Source organism: Chanos chanos, chromosome 16 (genome assembly GCF_902362185.1).
Source record: "Chanos chanos chromosome 16, fChaCha1.1, whole genome shotgun sequence".
Taxonomy (NCBI): domain Eukaryota; kingdom Metazoa; phylum Chordata; class Actinopteri; order Gonorynchiformes; family Chanidae; genus Chanos; species Chanos chanos.
In genome coordinates this window covers 11551528-11568654 of record NC_044510.1, presented here as the reverse complement: position 1 = coordinate 11568654, position 17127 = coordinate 11551528, and the positions used below count along the sequence as shown (strand labels likewise).

Genomic DNA, 17127 nt, shown 5'->3' with positions numbered 1-17127 from the left:
TCTGGAAAAGGAGGCGTGGTGACGAACCGTCCCCTGCGCTCAGTGCAGTGCTGTCAAGAAGCTCGACTGACCAGACTTTAAGAGGGAGTCCACAGTAAGGGCTAAGAGCCCTGTATAGCCATGCACAACAGAGTGGAGCGTAGCTAGGCATAGCTTGCCACCTATACACTTAGGTGCAACAAGGCCCAAAGTCTTCAAGCTGAACAATACAAGTTACGTACGCCGGTATAAGTAACCACAATGTGTTGTTCTGGGGGAAAACAAAAACAAAAACAAAAAAAGCGATCTAGTATGGTGAAGAACAACAGGGCATAGCATCGTTTAGCCTGACGACTATGCGGGCTACTGGTCTTTGGGGGGGTGGGGGTGGGAGTGGGGGTCACATTTTGGTCAATACAACACGGCTCAGGACATAGTCGTCTGGACTTATATGATACAAGAGCGTTTGGTAAAGCTGTCTGGTCTGGTACGGGAAGGGGGTTTGGTGTAACGGAGCAACGTTTTTGGCGCAGTGGCTCCAGACCAGGTTTCGTATTCGCTCTCGATGATGGTCTGTACGTACCGAGAGACGAGACAGTCGCGAAGGGCGAGGCAGCAGTGCGTTGGAGGACAGATGGAGGTGAGAAAGGAGAAGCGGCAGGAAGGTAAAGAATGGGCAGAATGGTTGGTGGTCGGGGGGGTGGGTGGGTGGGCTTTGTGTTGAATGGCACATTGGGAAGGCCAATGGGAGATACAAGGATGGCACATTATTGGCTGGACGATACAAAGGGGAGAAGGAGCACGCGAATCTCTTAAAAAAAACGCAGAGGTCGTCAGGCTTATAGTTCAATCCTCTGTTTTTTCCCCCCCTGGGGGAGTCCACAAAACAAGGAACGGGGTCAACGATGGCGACAGACGACAAGCGCCCCTCTCAGCCTCTTCCTCTTGCTCTCTCTCTCTGTTACCAGCTCTTACATTAACACTGTTTACATCTTTCACGCACACAAACTCTCACACACACACACTTACACAGAGGTCCAATAAACACACATACAACACACGCGCACGCACACACACACACACACACACACACTCCATATCCCAAGCCCAAATGCCTTTAAATGAAAAAACTGGCTCGGTTTGAAACAGCCTCCAGCGATGGGTACATTCGATATAGTCTTGCGGGCGAGAGGTTGGGAGAGATGGGGGGGGAGAGAGAGAGAGAGAGAGAGGGATAAAGAGAGGGGGATAGAGAGAGAGAGAGAGAGAGAGAGAGAGAGAGGGATAGAGAGAGAGAGGGGGAGGTCTGTCAGGAGCGTTTTCACTTTATGGAGTGCAAATATGCGAAGTCAAGACAGCATCGCGGTGGGTGCCCGTACGATGGAGCCATTGTTGTCTTTTGCAAAAGGAGGGCTTGAATGTTCAGTGGCGGCAGGAACCAGGAAGGGCTATCAGGGCAGACAAAGTGGGTCATTTACAGTAAACTACATTTATATACACACACCCACTGTACAGGTACTAAATATGTACATGCTTTTTTTTTCTCTTTTTTTTTACTCATCAGTCCATTCACAAATAGTTGATCCAGAAAGAAAATAATAATAATGCAGCAAAAAAAAAAACCAACAACAAAAAAAAGATTTGATGGTTTCTTTTTCACGCTTCCCCTCTCTCTCTCTCTCTCTCTCTCTCTCTCTCTCTCTCGCGTGTCTTCTCGTCTCTTTTTCTCTCCCCCTTTCCTTTAGCTTTCTTCATCTCTTCCTCCGTTGCAGTACATTTCTTTATTCTATCTTTCGTTCGTTCTCTTTTGTAGTGTGATTTTGGCAGGCGGGGGTGAGGAGGGGGGGGTCCTTAGCTGTTTTTGAGGAGCAGTCTGTCTTCGGAGCAGGGGAAGGAGTGAAGCTGGCAAACGTCGGGGGCGAGCAGACCGCAGGAGCGCAGGTCTACGCTCTGCAGCGAGGCACAGCGGCGCAACAGGGGCAGGCATTGCTCTGTTACTTTCACACAACCTGCAACACACACACACGCACACGCACACGCACGCGCGCACACACACACACACGCGCACGCACACACACACGCACGCACGCACACGCGCACGCACACACGCACGCGCGCACGCACACACGCACGCGCACGCGCGCACACACACACGCACGCGCGCACACACACACGCACGCGCGCACACATATGCATGCATGCATGCGCGCATACATACACACATATGCATGCATGCATGCGCACACACACACACACACACACACACAGACACACAGACACACCGACAGAAAAATATTTGTTCCACAATGAGAACAGTTTGAGTTAGCAACAAAAAAACAACTAAAACTGATTAAATGTTCAATATTATGAAAAAATGAATGATAATGTATCCGAGGCCATAAATGTGCCCTAAAATTAGAAGAGGGAGGATATGCGTGTGTGTGTCTGCGTGTGTGTGTGCGTGTGTGTGTGTGCGTGCGTGTGCGTGTGCGTGTCCGTACCTGCCAAGTTGACGTGGATGAGGCTGTCTCTGAGCGGGGAGATGGGAGACGTCAGTGTGTGTATAGTCTGATCTGTGATATTGCCGCACTGACTGAGGTCCAGCTTGGTCAGATGGGGCAGGTAGCGAACCAGCAGTCGCGACGCCGCGTCAGTCACGTCCAGGCCGGCCAATCGCAGCTCCGTCACGTTCTGGAAACGCCCCACTCTGCTCTCTCCGTGAGCTGAGACCGTGAGAGGTCAGTGAACAGACACATCAGCGTAAGCGGTTCACCGAACACTACACACCTCAAGCTCATTAAATATTACATAACTAACGCATATGTAATTATCTAATAAATATTACATATCAAATACTCCAAGAGTACATTGTGCAGACATGTGATAGTAACCACACGCACAGATGAGGACAACAAGTATTAGAAACAGAATTAGCTGCATTTCTGGTGTATGGGGTGTGTCGACAAAAGTGCAAAAACACACACGACAGCTCTAAGTCACGCAGAATAAGTCACTTGTATATCCAAATGAAATACCATACCACATCAACACAGTTATTAACTGCATCTGTTAGTATGACTTGCGACGTAATGTATGAGAAGAGGGAAGAGGTCATGTGACCCTGACAGAGACCTGAGCGGGTGTCGGCAGGGGGCGGGGCCAGCAGCTCTCTCAGGTTGGAGTCTTTGAGGTCCTCCACTCTGCTGAGATCCAGCAGACGTAGGCACGGGCACGTGGTCTGGCACAGCGCCGAAACCGACGACCATGGACAACCCGACACATTCAACTCCAACAGACCTGTGAGACCCACAGCGTGAGAGAGTAAGACAGAGAGACAGAGAGGCAGAGAGAGAGAGAGAGAGAGAGAGAGAGAGAGAGAGAGAGAGAGAGAGAGAGAGAGACAGAGAAGATGAATAAGAAACGTCATTATACTGACAACTTTACACCTGACATAAAACACTTCTAAACCTAACTGAAAGACTGCAAATAATTCATACTGAAAACTGAGATGTTTTTGAAGCTCTTTTGTACAGACTAGGGGTGTAACGGTACACGCGTTTGTACCGTACCATTCGGTACGGGACGTTCGGTTCGGTGCGCGTTGTGATCCGAGCGAATATAGCCTAGCTTCAACCACGTGCGTTATGTGCATAACCCCTTGATGCCCTGATGGTCAGTCAACCAAAACGTCAGCGAATAAAGTGATACTTGACAAGATACAGTGCGGACTCTCCTCTACATTTCTGTGTGCGGAACTAAAATTAAAAACTCAGTTTCCCCTCCGATTCCACAGCGGAGCCGTAACCTAGCAACTGAATTAGCACACGTTCAGTGAAGAACCCTCGTAACCATGGCGACCTCAAAGCCAGAGCTTTATTGTTATTTATTTGATAAACTTTAAGTTCTGTTAGTGGGTTGCAGCACTACTAACTGACATTTTTTTTTAAATAATGCCCAGATGTAGATATGTTTATTAAGAAAAAAGGTATATGCTAAAGGCATGCCTTATGTCTTCAGGAAATTATAGTCATTATAGTCACAGTTATATGTTTATATGTTTACAAGTTAAATTCATAAGAAATGAAAAGAAATGTCATGTTTTGCGTGTCTTTTTTTTCTTCTTCCTCCACTGCACTGAAAACGTACCGAATCGTAACTTCAAAACCGAGGTACGTACCGAACCGTGACTTTTGCGTACCGTTTACACCCTTGGTTTCACCCCATCAGCCGCGCTGAGCTCCATAACCTCCTAAGCACAATACATACGTACGTCTGGAACGTGACCTCAACACAGACTATGTTTTCTCTGTTTAAAGAAACACTTGCCGAGTCATGACCCTCGTGACCTCTGTCCAAAACACTCATCACCGCTAAAAGCCCGTAAAACGTTGTCCCTCCACCAACAGCAAAACCCCATTACAGAGGTACCCAAGCCTGATGAGTCAGGAAAAACACCATCTGCTTTTGTCACATCCTTCAGATGATGTAACAATATGTGTCGGAGAAGCCTAATCACGTTATTGTTACTTAAATAGACTTAGAAAAACCGACCCCGTCTTTGAAGGTCTTAAAAAAAAGGAGCCAAGTTTAATGAACTGTTGCTCCGTAAAATAAAACATTTGTCTGTAAAGATTTTCAAAATCTTTCTTTCAGACATTCCAGTCATGGAACAGAAATCAAAGACGCGATTTATTTCGACGACAGATATGGAAACCGAGCGGGCGAGCGGTTCTTTCTAGAGAAACTCTGGAAGACAGCCATCTTTTCTGAGAGATTTATTGGACTGTCAAGAACTAAAGCATTCTCCAATTCCCCTGCTGAAAGTAGGAGAACAGCAGGGAGCTTCCATCCTCTTGCTGCATTGTTGGCAGCTCAACGCTTAAAGAGAAATCTATTACTTCTTGGGTCAGCAGGGAAATCTGACACAAATAAGAACAACATTGTCTGGAGATTTCTCCATTCCGACGAGGGTAAGCATTTTCTCAGTCTTTAAAAAAAAAAAAAAAAAAGAGGCCTAGACAGAATTACTCACCTCTAAACAAATCAGCTACTGCAGTTGTGTGGGGTTGAAAAGAAATACCAGAGGATAACAACAATTTAATCTTCATAAAACACACTCGTAAATTACACATGGAAAAACGAACGAGGTACTTCTGAGAGGGTCTGTGTATGGTGCTACGGGGTTTGTCGACGTGTGTACGTTACGTTACTCCTTTGAAGTTTGGCTCTGGGGGGGGGGGGGGGGGAGTGGAGCGGCGGAGATGGAGAGTGACCTACCTTGCAAACGATTGATGAGCCACATAAGTTGCTTTTTGGAGATGTTGGTATAGCCCAGGTTAAGGGAGACCGGTTGCCTTCGGATTATACCACTGAGCATTGGAGGGGTGATGGAACGTTGTCTGCTGAGGTCAATCTGAGTCCATAGTCTTTTATCGCAACACCTGAAGAAACGAAATTTGAACGATGATGAGAATTATAAAGAGACTCATTACCGTAAAGCGACAACACTCAACTGACTAACGCGACGTGAAATTATTAAAAAAAAAAAAATTGCAGTCTCTTTATGAGCAGCAGGGAGAGTATTGGCATGACACCAGGTGGGGGCTCAGTGACAGACATTTGTCTTAGCCTATCATCACTTCTCAGACAGACGATGCCAAAAACATTACTGAGCAGTTGTAAGGGAAGCTCTTGGGTGATTTATGAATTTAGCAATAAAAGTAATTCCGTGTCTTATTCCTGCTGCAACATCATGATTTACGACCTTGTTTTGTTAGACATTATAACACGCTCCACGTGGAAAATTACTCGTCCTAATTCATGTGCCTGAAAAACGACTCGGTATCCTTCCCTCTGTGAAACGTAGGAGGCTTACCATCGACTCCAGGTACGGCAGACACGCATGCACACGCACAGCTGTCGATGGCTGAGGTGTTGGAAGACGCGAAGCCAGACATCTCGCGGTAGCACGTGCGAGGCTCCGCCGTCCAAAGGCAGGCAGTGGGGTTCAGGACAGGCGGGCGGCGGCCGGACGAGGTGTCGTTCCATCTGGACTGGCCGCGGCGGCGAGGGGACGGCCGCAGGGCTTCGTTTCATCAGCTGCGACCGCGTCGGCGCTATGCGGGAAGCCTGAGAGCGAGGGGAAGCCGCCAGGCCGGCCGCCGGACTGGCCAGGAGAGCTCCGCCTCCGTTGGCGGTGCCGGGGGTTACGGCCGCGCCCCCTCCGCTTTTGGCCGACAGCCCCGTCTGACCCTGTTTCCCGCCCCCGCGGATCTTGCTCCCGCGGTTGGCTTTTCCGCCGCCGCCGCTATGTCGGTGGTTGGCCACCGAGCTGCTGTTGGCGTTTTCCTTCTCCTGCGTCTCCCGCCCGCCGGCACGCGTACGCCCGTTGCGCGCCTCCTGTCCATTGCTGCGTTTGGAGGAGGAGAGTCCCTCTGAACCCAGGGTGTGTCCGTGGCTGGAAGGCAGGGGCTGCGTGGAGGACAGAGGCGAGGGTGGGGGTAGCGTTGAGGGCTTGCGTCCCCTGTCTCCTGACCCCTCGTCATCATCCGCCTCCGCCGCCATGGCCGCCTTGCGGCTTCGCTGCGGGGCGTCTCCTCTCCGACGCTGCTGCGTCTCCTCGGGGGCGTCCCGCTCCTGTTCGGCCGGCCCCTCCCCGTCTGAGTCGTCACTGGCGCTGAAGCCCAGCTCGGCCAGCCTCCGGTTCCGCTCGCGCTCCCGCTCCCTGTCCCGTGCGCTGTTGTTGCCGTAGGCAACCGGTGGAGAAGAGGGCTCGGACCCGGCTGCCGGAGAGGGCGAGTCGGAGTCGGATTCGGAGTCCGACTCAGAGCTGGAGGAGGAAGAAGAGGTGGAGTCCCGCGCTCGCTCCAGGAGCTGACACATGCGCTTGAAACGTTCTAGCTTCTCGCGGTGGTGCGAACGCTGGTCCTGGCTGCTGGCCGAGGTGGGGGTCTGGGTCGCGTTGGAACCGCCGCCAGATCCCTGGCCTCCTCCGGACGAGGAGTTGGGTCCGTTGGTTTCCACAGAATCCGAGGAGTTGGGTTTCTGTTTCTGGGGAAAAAGGACAGGCGGCGTTAATACGAGGCTTAATTCCCACCTGACCCAGAAAAATGCTCTGCGTTACATTCACATCTGTCAAACCTGTCAGCCGTCATACCTTTTTCAGGTGTTTTTCTCTGGCACCTTTCAACTGAAGGAGGAAGAAAAATAGAGAGAAAACCGATTCAGTATTTACTCGGATGTGCTGCAACTTGCATGAAGAACACTTACTTATATGAAATACACACTGGAAGACCTTACTGTCCAAAATGCCCGTGCACTTAACCTTTAAAATACATCATAATGGGTGTTGTCAATTCCGGTCCCGGAGGTACCGAGTCCTGTTGGCCTTCACATTAACAAACTCTAATGTCTAATGATGAGGTGAGGGCAAAAATCAGCGGGATTTCGGACCTCTGCGACCGGATTAGGACAAGCCCAGATTAAACGGTTACGGCTTAGGCCGCAGTGCAGCGATTCCGGAGGGACTGGGGTACAGTCAGAGAGGGCCAAGGCCTTTCGAATGTTTTCATCGGCGTACCTCTGGTTTGTGGCTAAAATCACTTGGGGTTGAGCTAATCTGACGAACACAGACGAGTGCAGATTTGAGTGTGTTAATCCTTTCTTTCTCATTCACCTTTTTCTTTGGACCGCTGTCTTGGGGGATGTCCTTTTCTTTTTTCCTCTTGTGCCCGTCTTGTCGCCCTCCGTCCTCCAGCGAGGGAGGTTTCTTTTTGCTCGGGGGCGGGTCGTCTGTTAGCTTCCATCGGCCGACCTCGCCATTGTCCATACGTCTCTTCCCCAAACCGTCTCCTTGGTCCTGTAGCGTTCGCAAAATACCCGATTATCACATTCATTTGGGTAAACAACAACAAAAGTAACAGTAAATTTTGCTTAAGTACTGTCTTTCACTTGGAGTGTTTTGGTCTGAAGCGCATATAATGATTAAAAAAGCAGAAAAAAGATATCCAACATGAAACTAGTACAGTGTGTACATTATATGGTAACAGGGATTTCTTACATCATGCAATGCAATGCAACCAATGCAAGCCTGATCTCCTAAGTCATACAACGCAATGCAGAACCACTCACAGAACATGTGTCTTTTTCCCAAAACGGCAACATTTCCCCAGTCCTACCTTGCTGGTCTTGCCTTCCTTGTGGCACTTTGGACATTCCCAGCAGTTTGGGATCTCGTCGTTTATAATACCTTCTGCTTTACCCATCTACAGAGAGAGGACAGACACACACTGTGTCACAATGTACCTGACCAGGGGCCAGGAGACCAGGGTCACCAGCTGAACTGGACAATGGAGTTTTTTATTAAGGAAGAGAAAGGTGTGAGGATTGTCAGAACTGAGGTGAACGCCAAGTAGAATTCTGGGTAATCTTAGTCCTAAAAGGTTATCACAGTTTGCCTGAAAAAAAAACAAAACATTGGCGTTTCCCAAAACTATGACTCAAAACAGAACAGCCCAGGTTATAAGATTATATGATACAACTGGAACTCCATCTGTGTTGAGACAACACCGCCTGAACTGGTCACTAGCAAAAGATGCGAATAAACTTGAGGATTTTTGAAGTCTTCCTCACTCAGACACGCCACCTCATTTCCCCCAGTACCACCTTTCATGAACCCGCATAAGCACATATTGAGGAACACTCCCGTCGACTTCCACCGAACACCACCTCCACCCGCCCTCTCCTCACCTCCACCTCAGACCCACCTTGAGGCAGCTGGGGTGAATGATTTCGTTACAGATGGTGCACTCCATCAGTGAGAGGCTAAACTTCTCCTCCTCTGTATCCACTGTGTCTTCTTTCCCTGCTTCTCCGCACGCAAAACACACTGCTGTGTGAGGCAGCACAGGCTGCAGAGAGAGAGAGAGAGAGAGAGAGAGAGAGAGAGAGAGAGAGAGACAGAGAGAGAGAGAGCGAGAGACAGAGAGAGAGAGAGCGAGAGAGAGAGACAGAGAGAGAGAGACAGAGAAATTAAAACACATGCAAACAAGTGACTAATAGATTCCATCTAAAGAAACATAAAAATCTTGCTGGCTCCTAACACATTGGCATCTTTTTTTGTGGTTTTTTTTTTTTGTTGTTGTTGTTTAACCGAAATGAAGCGGTGTATCTGCGCGAATCCGTCCGCACCGTACTGAACGCGCCGGGCCACGGGCCACGGGCCACGGCCGAGAACGCTGTACCTCTCTTACGTGAAAACCGTCTCTGGAACAGATACATATTAATCATAATAATCCTTAGCCGGCCATGGGGAGAGCGTCGTCGGGAAGGTCTTTTGCAGCAGACGTCGGGGTGAGGTGCTTGCTGAGGAACAGTGTGAGTTTCTCAGTGACGCCCCCCCCCCCCCACTTCCTTCCCCAGCGCTTCGCCATTTCACACACTGCCTCTGGCCAAAATGGTGTATTATTACCCAAGTCAGAGAGAGAGACAACACTCTGAGTACAAAAAAAAAAAGATAGGAACTAATGGTCATGTGGCCTACAATATGAACAAAAAAAAAACAACAACTCCATCTTAGAAGCTGCTGGAATATACTGCATCATCAAAAAAAAAAAAAAAGGGGGGGGGGGTGTCATCAAAATTGCCACATTCCCTCACTAAATACTGACAAAGACAAGGCCATGGTGAAGAGATTAATGAGCTTTTGTTTAACGTTGAAATATGTATAATTTGTGCACTGCTTCCTAGCAACACATGCATCCTGTAAACACATAAGCAAACAAACAAAAAGGGCGATATTTTTTATGCAGCTTCAAGGAGATGCGAACTTTAGTCCGTCGTTTCGCTTCACATCAACCGCTTTTCAAAACCGGACTCCGCGATATCGATGAATCGCCAATACAATGAAGTTAATCTGGAATTTTGTGACAATTTTTGAGCGATTTCATGGGAACAGCCTGACACGTGTGAAATGTATGGCGTTCTTTCAAATCCACTGTGTTGCGCTGGGTAGTTCACGCAGGTCGAGACATGTCATCAGTAATTTTTTTGGGGGGGGGAAACGCCCATTTCTCCCCTCTCGTCTCCGTATCGTTTTACAAAACAACGTTGGCACAACAGGTCAGACAAGCTGCCATCTATCATGCCGTTGTGCTCAGCCACAACATGAGTTGGCAAAAAAAAACAAAAAAAACCCCTGCATCTCCTGGACTTCAGATCAAAACTCTCTCTCTATGCTAATGACTACACTGACTTTATTTTAGATTCCGGTTCTGTGAGCAATCAGCTTTGAAAGCATCCGGTGAGATGGGAACAGTTCAGTACAGAGCCTTGTTTTATGAATGCATTTTCAAATCGAAAAGCACTTAGCTAAAAGTTTCAGGTGTGGGGCAGTTTACGTTCAGTAAATTCTCTTCCAGTTCCACCAGTTCAAAACGAAAGGCCTTTTTTTTTTGCGCAGTAAATAATCAAACAGAAGACAGGCTATGCACAGCTAAGCTTTAACAAATTTAAAAAAAAAGAAAATTCTATCGCAGCTACTGGACTGAATAACTTTTTGGATAAAACAAACAATACACGAGGAAGAAGTAGCCACTCAGACCTAAATCTGTTAAACAATAACAAAAAGGTAAGAAAAGCAACTGGTGAGTTTTCTCTGAATTAAAAAAAAAAGGGCTCCATCGGTCCTTGAACACACCGTAGCTTAAACCCATTTTGTTGTCAGTGGAGGAGGGAAAAATAATAAAAAAAACCCCTTCGAGAGATGGCCAAGGATACGCGCTACACACGCATGACTCATTTTAAACTCCGATGTGTTTAAACGCAAGACGTGATGGGAGTTGTTGTGTGTCGGTTCGTTGGTGTCAAGAGTGGGAGCCCTCTCACCGCCGTGCACTGTCGAAGCAAGCAGGACTGCTTCATCCGCCCCGGCCCGCCGAACTTCTTCATGTCCTTACAGAAGTGGCACTCCCCGCACTCGGTCCGCATGCAGGCCTGACAGCGCCGGCAACGCGTCCGCCGCCGTCGAGCCCCTCCCAGAGCCTTACTGCCTGACATCCCCTCTGCAGTCAACTAGAGATGAGGGGAGGAGGACACACACACACACACACACACAATAAAACAGATCCACAGTTATTATCATTCACATATAGCACAGTATGTTGCAGCAGACACCACAGTTTTTTTGTAATCATTCTTGAACTTTGTTAGCCCTCATGGAGCTTTGTTTGGAGTAACACCATCAGATATTGCGTCTCTGAGTGAGGAAGGGGGGGGGGGGGGGTTTAATCTGAAACAAGGAGACAATGACAGGGGGACACCTGCAGGTTAGGAAGATGCAAATGTACAGGTGAACACACAGCTAACAGCTAAAGGGTAAGCATATACATGGGAAAACAGCTGACAGCCCAGACTAGACTGAATTGGGCTGAGTGCCAATCAGCATATAGTCACCGCCAACACGCCCAATCACTGAGCTGCTTGTCAAACCATCAAACCTCACAGATAATCTTATTGGTCGACTGGAATTCCATTTAAAAAAAGGAAAAAAACAGTTGCTCTTTGCCTTAGGCCAATGTGACAAGTATAAAGCCTTACTGACTAACAGATACACAGATTTTTCCTACCTTCAGTTTACATAGCAGACAACTCTTACATTTGAGTGAGATCCATGTGCAAAAGCTCCAAGCAAACAAGACTGATCTCCAGTGAAGTAGTACAATTTGTTTCACATGTAAATGGTTTACCTTTCACCTTCTCATGAGTGTTGCTTAATTACCCTGCTAATGTAATGCAGTTTTGCTACACCCTGTTTGTAAAAGGCCAAAGAACTATGCAGTAATAAACCCATATTACCATGGGGGGTGTGTGAGCGTTCAAATGAAAGAGTTAAATTTTTACCTGACGTGAACGTTGTTAAGTGCTACAGTGACTTCATTGGCCAACGTGATGAAACGCCTTTTTTTTTTTTTCCGGGATTTTCCATTGCCGTGGCCTTTACCAAGAACCTCAGCGTTCCTGAGACGTTCTCATGGTGTACAAATACCCGAGAGAGGAGTGGCACCAAATGAGATCTGACAGGGTGAAACTATGAATATTCATGCTGTCCTTCCAAACAACAGTGTTCTTTTTCCCTTACAGTCACACAAATAAGCCTCCCGTTCAAAGCGGCCGTGATCAGGGTCTGTCAGACGGATACCTGAACGGTCGGCGAGAGCAGGCAAAAGCAACACCGCCGTGCGTTTTGTGCGGCGAGGTTTTCTCCGACTCGAAATGGCACGAGTTACATTTGCGCGTGACCAGAACAGAAAAACCCGCTGTGGTTTATCGAGACCTTTAATTACTTTGCAGGTAACCACTTGAGCGGCATCGAGAAACAGACCGGGTGGCGGGTTCTTTAAATTCAGAGTGATGTAGTGGTTTGGCCCACTGACACACAATACCTGTGAAGCACTTTAGTATCTCCAACCAATTTCACTGACGTTGGGATTTCAGTAAATGCAGTTCATTTAACACGAAGAGAAGAAGCATATGCAAAAAAAAAAAAAAAAACCCAAAAAAACAACAACAAAAAATGAAAACAAAAACTAGACCTCAAGTGTCAAGCTATTTAGCCTGATTACCCACAGCAATCAAATCTTAAAGTAAGACAATTAAGATACGGGCTCTAGACACCGATTGAAAAGCAAAGGAGATAGGATTTGATATTTTAGATTAGATTAGTAGTGATATGTGCCACATAAATGCCTTCTTCATCGCAAAGCGGACCAATGGGATTTACCCTGTGCCCACACGCTTTTTAAAAGTGGCCAAAACACAGGAAACCCCAGCGTAAAGTGTCTCAACACTTCAGGAGGGTGTTTGGGGGCGGGCGGGAGGGCTACGAACCCGAACGAATGGCTTCGAACAAGCCTTAGCCTCCTCAAGTGTCTAGGACTCTCTTGGAAAGATGTCACAACGTTCTTTCACGAGAAATTCCCTCGTTTTGGGGTTTTGTCAGCGGTGATGGGTGACTGTAAATGAGAGTGCAGCTACAGAACGTCCCGTAAAAGGTTCAGCTGGGTTAACATCTGGTGACTGAGCCAGCCGTGGCATATGGTTCGTGTTGATTTCGTGCTCATCAAAAGCACTGGGCGACCCAACGTTTTCCTTGTGGATTGTCGTCCTGGAAGGGACCACTCCCATTTTGGATGCAGATGCGTCACCTCGGGATGAAACCAAAAATGGCTTTTGTATTTTATTAGGCATTTAACTAGCTCTCTTATAATGGGTTTGACTGGACCTAAACCATGCCAGGAAAATGCCTACCACGCCAGTACAGAGTCACACTAGAACCCTTCATTTTGGGGCGGTGGGGGGAGGACAAGCATTTGGGCCTGTTGAATGCTATCAGCTCGTATCGTAAATTTGTTCACAAAACACAATGCAGGAGGACTCATTTGATTCCTGTGATTTCCTCCTATTGCCCAGCGGGCCCTTCTGTCTGTGTTCTTTACACCCCTTCTCTCTCTCTCTCTCTCAAAAAAAAAAAAGCCCAACATGCATCTGAGATGTAATAAGGGGTTTATGCATGGCAGCTCAACCGTGGGATCTTCCTTTGTGAGGACACTTGATGATCTATTCTTGATGAAACTGCCTGTTCACGCCCTAGAGTGATATTTGGAGTCAGCTGATTTCAGAGTTGCTCATATCTCAAAACAGTGCACGAACGTCGCGCTTCGAGGAGTAGGCATACACATTTTTTCATGACAGCTGGCCCTGGTCCACGCTGCCTTTCCTTCAGACATCCTGACCGTCACCTTAGCTTCTATTTTTTTTTTTTTTTTTTTTTCAAATTATATCATCAGCTGCAAGAATCACTAATGCTCCTGTCAAACTGGCTCATCCTACCTCACGTTCACTCCTCCTATGGCCATGATAAACAAAGTGCTGGGGAAACAGGCCTGCCCAGTATCTTCATACATTGCCTAAAAGCCTAATGGGATGTTAATTGCCTAATTGAACCAGATCTGTGTTGGAGGCACCTGTTTCAGATTTACTCTGTGTCCCTTATTTATTCAAGAGCTTCTATTATTTAGTCTTTTACCTGTGCATGGAATGTATAAGACAAACAGTGTGATGTATGTCCTGCATATTTTAAGCAGGAGATGAGAAGATAATGGAATCAATGTTTGCTTTGAGAAAGCATTCTGGAAATGATGAGGAGGGCGGAAAAATACGAGACTGAAAGGACTATTTTAGAAGATGGAATCCAATCACTCAAGGCCGTGCAAAAACATCATATAAAAAAAAAATCAGGACTCGTTTCAATTCACTGAGAGCACCTTTGATCTATTTGAGCACCATACCAAACTGGGTGCGTTTAAGTGCTGCAACCTTGTTTCCTATATTCAGCACCATGTTTCCTAAAATAATAATATAATTAAATGTTCTGCAGTGATTCGTGAGATAATAGCAGCTATCCATATAATTTGGAGGTACGCCGTGCAACCTCGTTTGCTAGCTAGCCTGCTACTACTTCATCTAGCTCTCCTGGTTACCCTCTACACAAGGTAGTCAATGTTAGGTCATACTGGTGAACATGTGTACAGCTCACTGACCTACAAATAGTGAACGCTGTTCACGGAGAGCGACTGTTATCTAATCCACTTAATTGTGATTATTAGCTGCATATTATGAATAATGAATTATTTCAGGCCTGTAGCGCTAAAACAATTCTAAGCGAGCTGGCTAACAAGCTAACTTAACACTGGCTACAATGATGATGCGCAGCAAGTAGCTAGTTAGCCAACAGAGAGTAGGAACTACTTTAAGCTTAACGATGGACAGCGCTGGTTATGTATAGTACAGTATAAGTAGTCGCCATTGGGAAGAAAACGCTAATCACAGTGACAGTATAAGTGTCGTGAATGTGATAATTATTTTCCATTTTAGTCTACACGTAACGCATGAGTCAACTGTCCTTCCCTTCCTGCAATATACTTTTCCTCTTTCATTAGCGTGCTACTAGCTAGCTAGCAACTGTTCAGCATCTTCCAAAAACAATATAACGTTAACACGACCGCTAGCTGGTTAGCTTGCTGATGACTAGATTCGGTTAGACACAAGAAACAATCAGAGAGCAAATTAAACGATATGTTTACTCACCTCTTTGTGCCGAGTCGCATACTCCTTGGTCGCGCATTAGAAATAATATTCGCTAACACTTAGCTTTGATAGAGCCAGCTATATTGTGGAATCGCTTCCTTGTTTCTTTCTCCAGAAGCTAGCCCTTTCTTGTCGTTTCTGGGTCCTGTTTGGCACGTTTAGATGCGTCCCATGCTGATACAAGTCTAGCGTGCAAGCTAGCAATATCTTCTGGCGACGTTATTACGCTATACAAATATATCGATTACCGAAATGCCTAGATAACAATTATCCACCAAGTCGCACAGAGTGTGATTTTGTGCCATTCATTGGATTCTATGCTCCTCTCCCTCTACTCTAACCCAGTCTCCCACGTCTTTCAACGTGCTCTTAAGAGATATTTAAATCATGAAAAATGCATCAGATTTTAAAAGAGCATGTCGAGGTAAAATATCTTTTTCTATCAATTAAATGTCTATTACAGGTTCGTTACAGTTTTGAGAGAAACGTCCAAAATGAACCAAAAACTTAACAGACGAATAAACGTGGCTATTGTTCTCGCATTCTATTGTGTGATTCTTGTTTTAGTGTTTTCTTTTCAATTGCCCTGTAAGTTCCCCTGACACTTCCGTTGGAAAGCCTGCATAATCATCCGTGTGCTCTTCCTAACACACAAGAAGCCATCGCTCTCCATTTTAGTCTTGAAAAAAAATGAAATAAATAAATAAATATAGTAAATAAAATATGGAGAGAAAAATACGGATGCTCCGCCCCTTCAAGTCGTAGAGAGGATATGAGCACTATGGGAAATGTAGTATGCGACGCAATCATTGACATAATCTTTGAACTTCAAGAAAAGGATGATGTCACTTCTCGTTGTCGAATCTTGGCAGACTTATTTCTTAACGCATGTTTAAAAACTAAAACAAAAGCTCAGAAGATGCTAATTTTAAACGTAATACGCATAAATAAGAAAAATCCGGAGACGGATAAAAGGCTGAACACTTTTTTTTTGTTTGTTTTAATTTTGAGCTGGTTTTAAAAGTTTTGAGGTCTATAGATTGGCACAGAACAGTACAAGACAAAATTAAAGTTCGCTGAGGAATGCCTTGAGGAATGAAAAACTGGAAAGATGGAGAATAACTCTGCTTATCGATAGAGAATGGTATTAATGTATGCTGTTTAGGGATGGTGTCAAACAGACTGATCGAATTTCAGTTGTGGAAAATTAAACGCTTTTCAAATGATACAAGGAAAAAAGCTTGCAGAATGACGGGTGTTTGTACTTATTTTCGGCCATTATTCGATAGTTTTCCTTATATAGGGATGAAATGTACAGCTGGACCTTTGGCTTTTGCGTTAACCCGTCCAGTCTGTCAGGATTTTCAATGGCATGAAAAATACATTAATTTAACCTGACTGCAACAAGCAAGTATTAAGGAACTAAAAACGAGAAGTGGTACTATCAGCATAAATTTGAGTAGTTATGTTTTCAGTGAGTCCTTTTTGCATATAAGTTATATAAACTTATATGTTTATCTGGTGTGTAAAACTGACTGAGCGGATCTGTGACACATGCGGAACAGAAACATCGTGTTCAACATGTCAACATACAGACACAGAAATAAAAAGAATTTGTATCCTGAAATATTGGAGTGGTTATTTGAATTCTTTAAATAACTGTTATAAGTATATGCCAATATTAATCCATTCAGTTCTTTTGACAAAAGTGTACTAATGTTCCTCTGTTTTGGTTGCTTGGATGTTTTCAGCCATTCTCACGTCTTTGTAAAGTTATTCAGCGTAAATGTCTTACCAAGAATTAATGGTTTTGGTTTTGGTCGCTACAAGCACACACAAGAGAAAAAAGCAATGGGCCAACCGAACCTTGTAGTTATGTGGAGAACTCAGTATTTAGGGCTTGTAATTCCCTTCGTCAGACTACTCTCCTCTTTGCGTCGCCTTCACGCTATCTCAAGCAGTGCTAGGAACCTAGCTAGGCTACATATTTAGTTAGACTTTCAA

At 46.0% G+C, this 17127-nt stretch overlaps 1 protein-coding gene across 1 annotated transcript; it reads right to left on the bottom strand.

Moving 5' to 3' along the window:
- Positions 1 to 1830: 1830 nt before the first annotated feature.
- Positions 1831 to 11034, bottom strand: fbxl19 (F-box and leucine rich repeat protein 19). The gene is made up of 10 exons (XM_030793801.1): positions 10864 to 11034; positions 8745 to 8888; positions 8157 to 8243; positions 7655 to 7837; positions 7136 to 7168; positions 5855 to 7029; positions 5257 to 5420; positions 3112 to 3276; positions 2481 to 2702; positions 1831 to 1988 (listed from the first exon to the last, which is right to left on the bottom strand). The coding sequence occupies exons 1-10, from the start codon at positions 11032 to 11034 to the stop codon at positions 1831 to 1833; spliced, it is 2502 nt and encodes an 833-aa protein (XP_030649661.1).
- Between the last annotated feature and the right edge of the window lie 6093 nt (positions 11035 to 17127).

Bases quoted from the DNA above. Each gene is read 5' to 3' on its own strand.
- fbxl19 (XM_030793801.1), bottom strand. From the start codon at position 11,034: ATGTCAGGCAGTAAGGCTCTGGGAGGGGCTCGACGGCGGCGGACGCGT. The intron at 8,244-8,744 runs GTGGGTCTGAGG...CTCTCTCTGTAG, and splicing joins TTCACCCCAGCTGCCTCAAG to ATGGGTAAAGCAGAAGGTAT. The intron at 7,030-7,135 runs GTATGACGGCTG...CTTTTTCCCCAG, and splicing joins GAGAAAAACACCTGAAAAAG to AAACAGAAACCCAACTCCTC.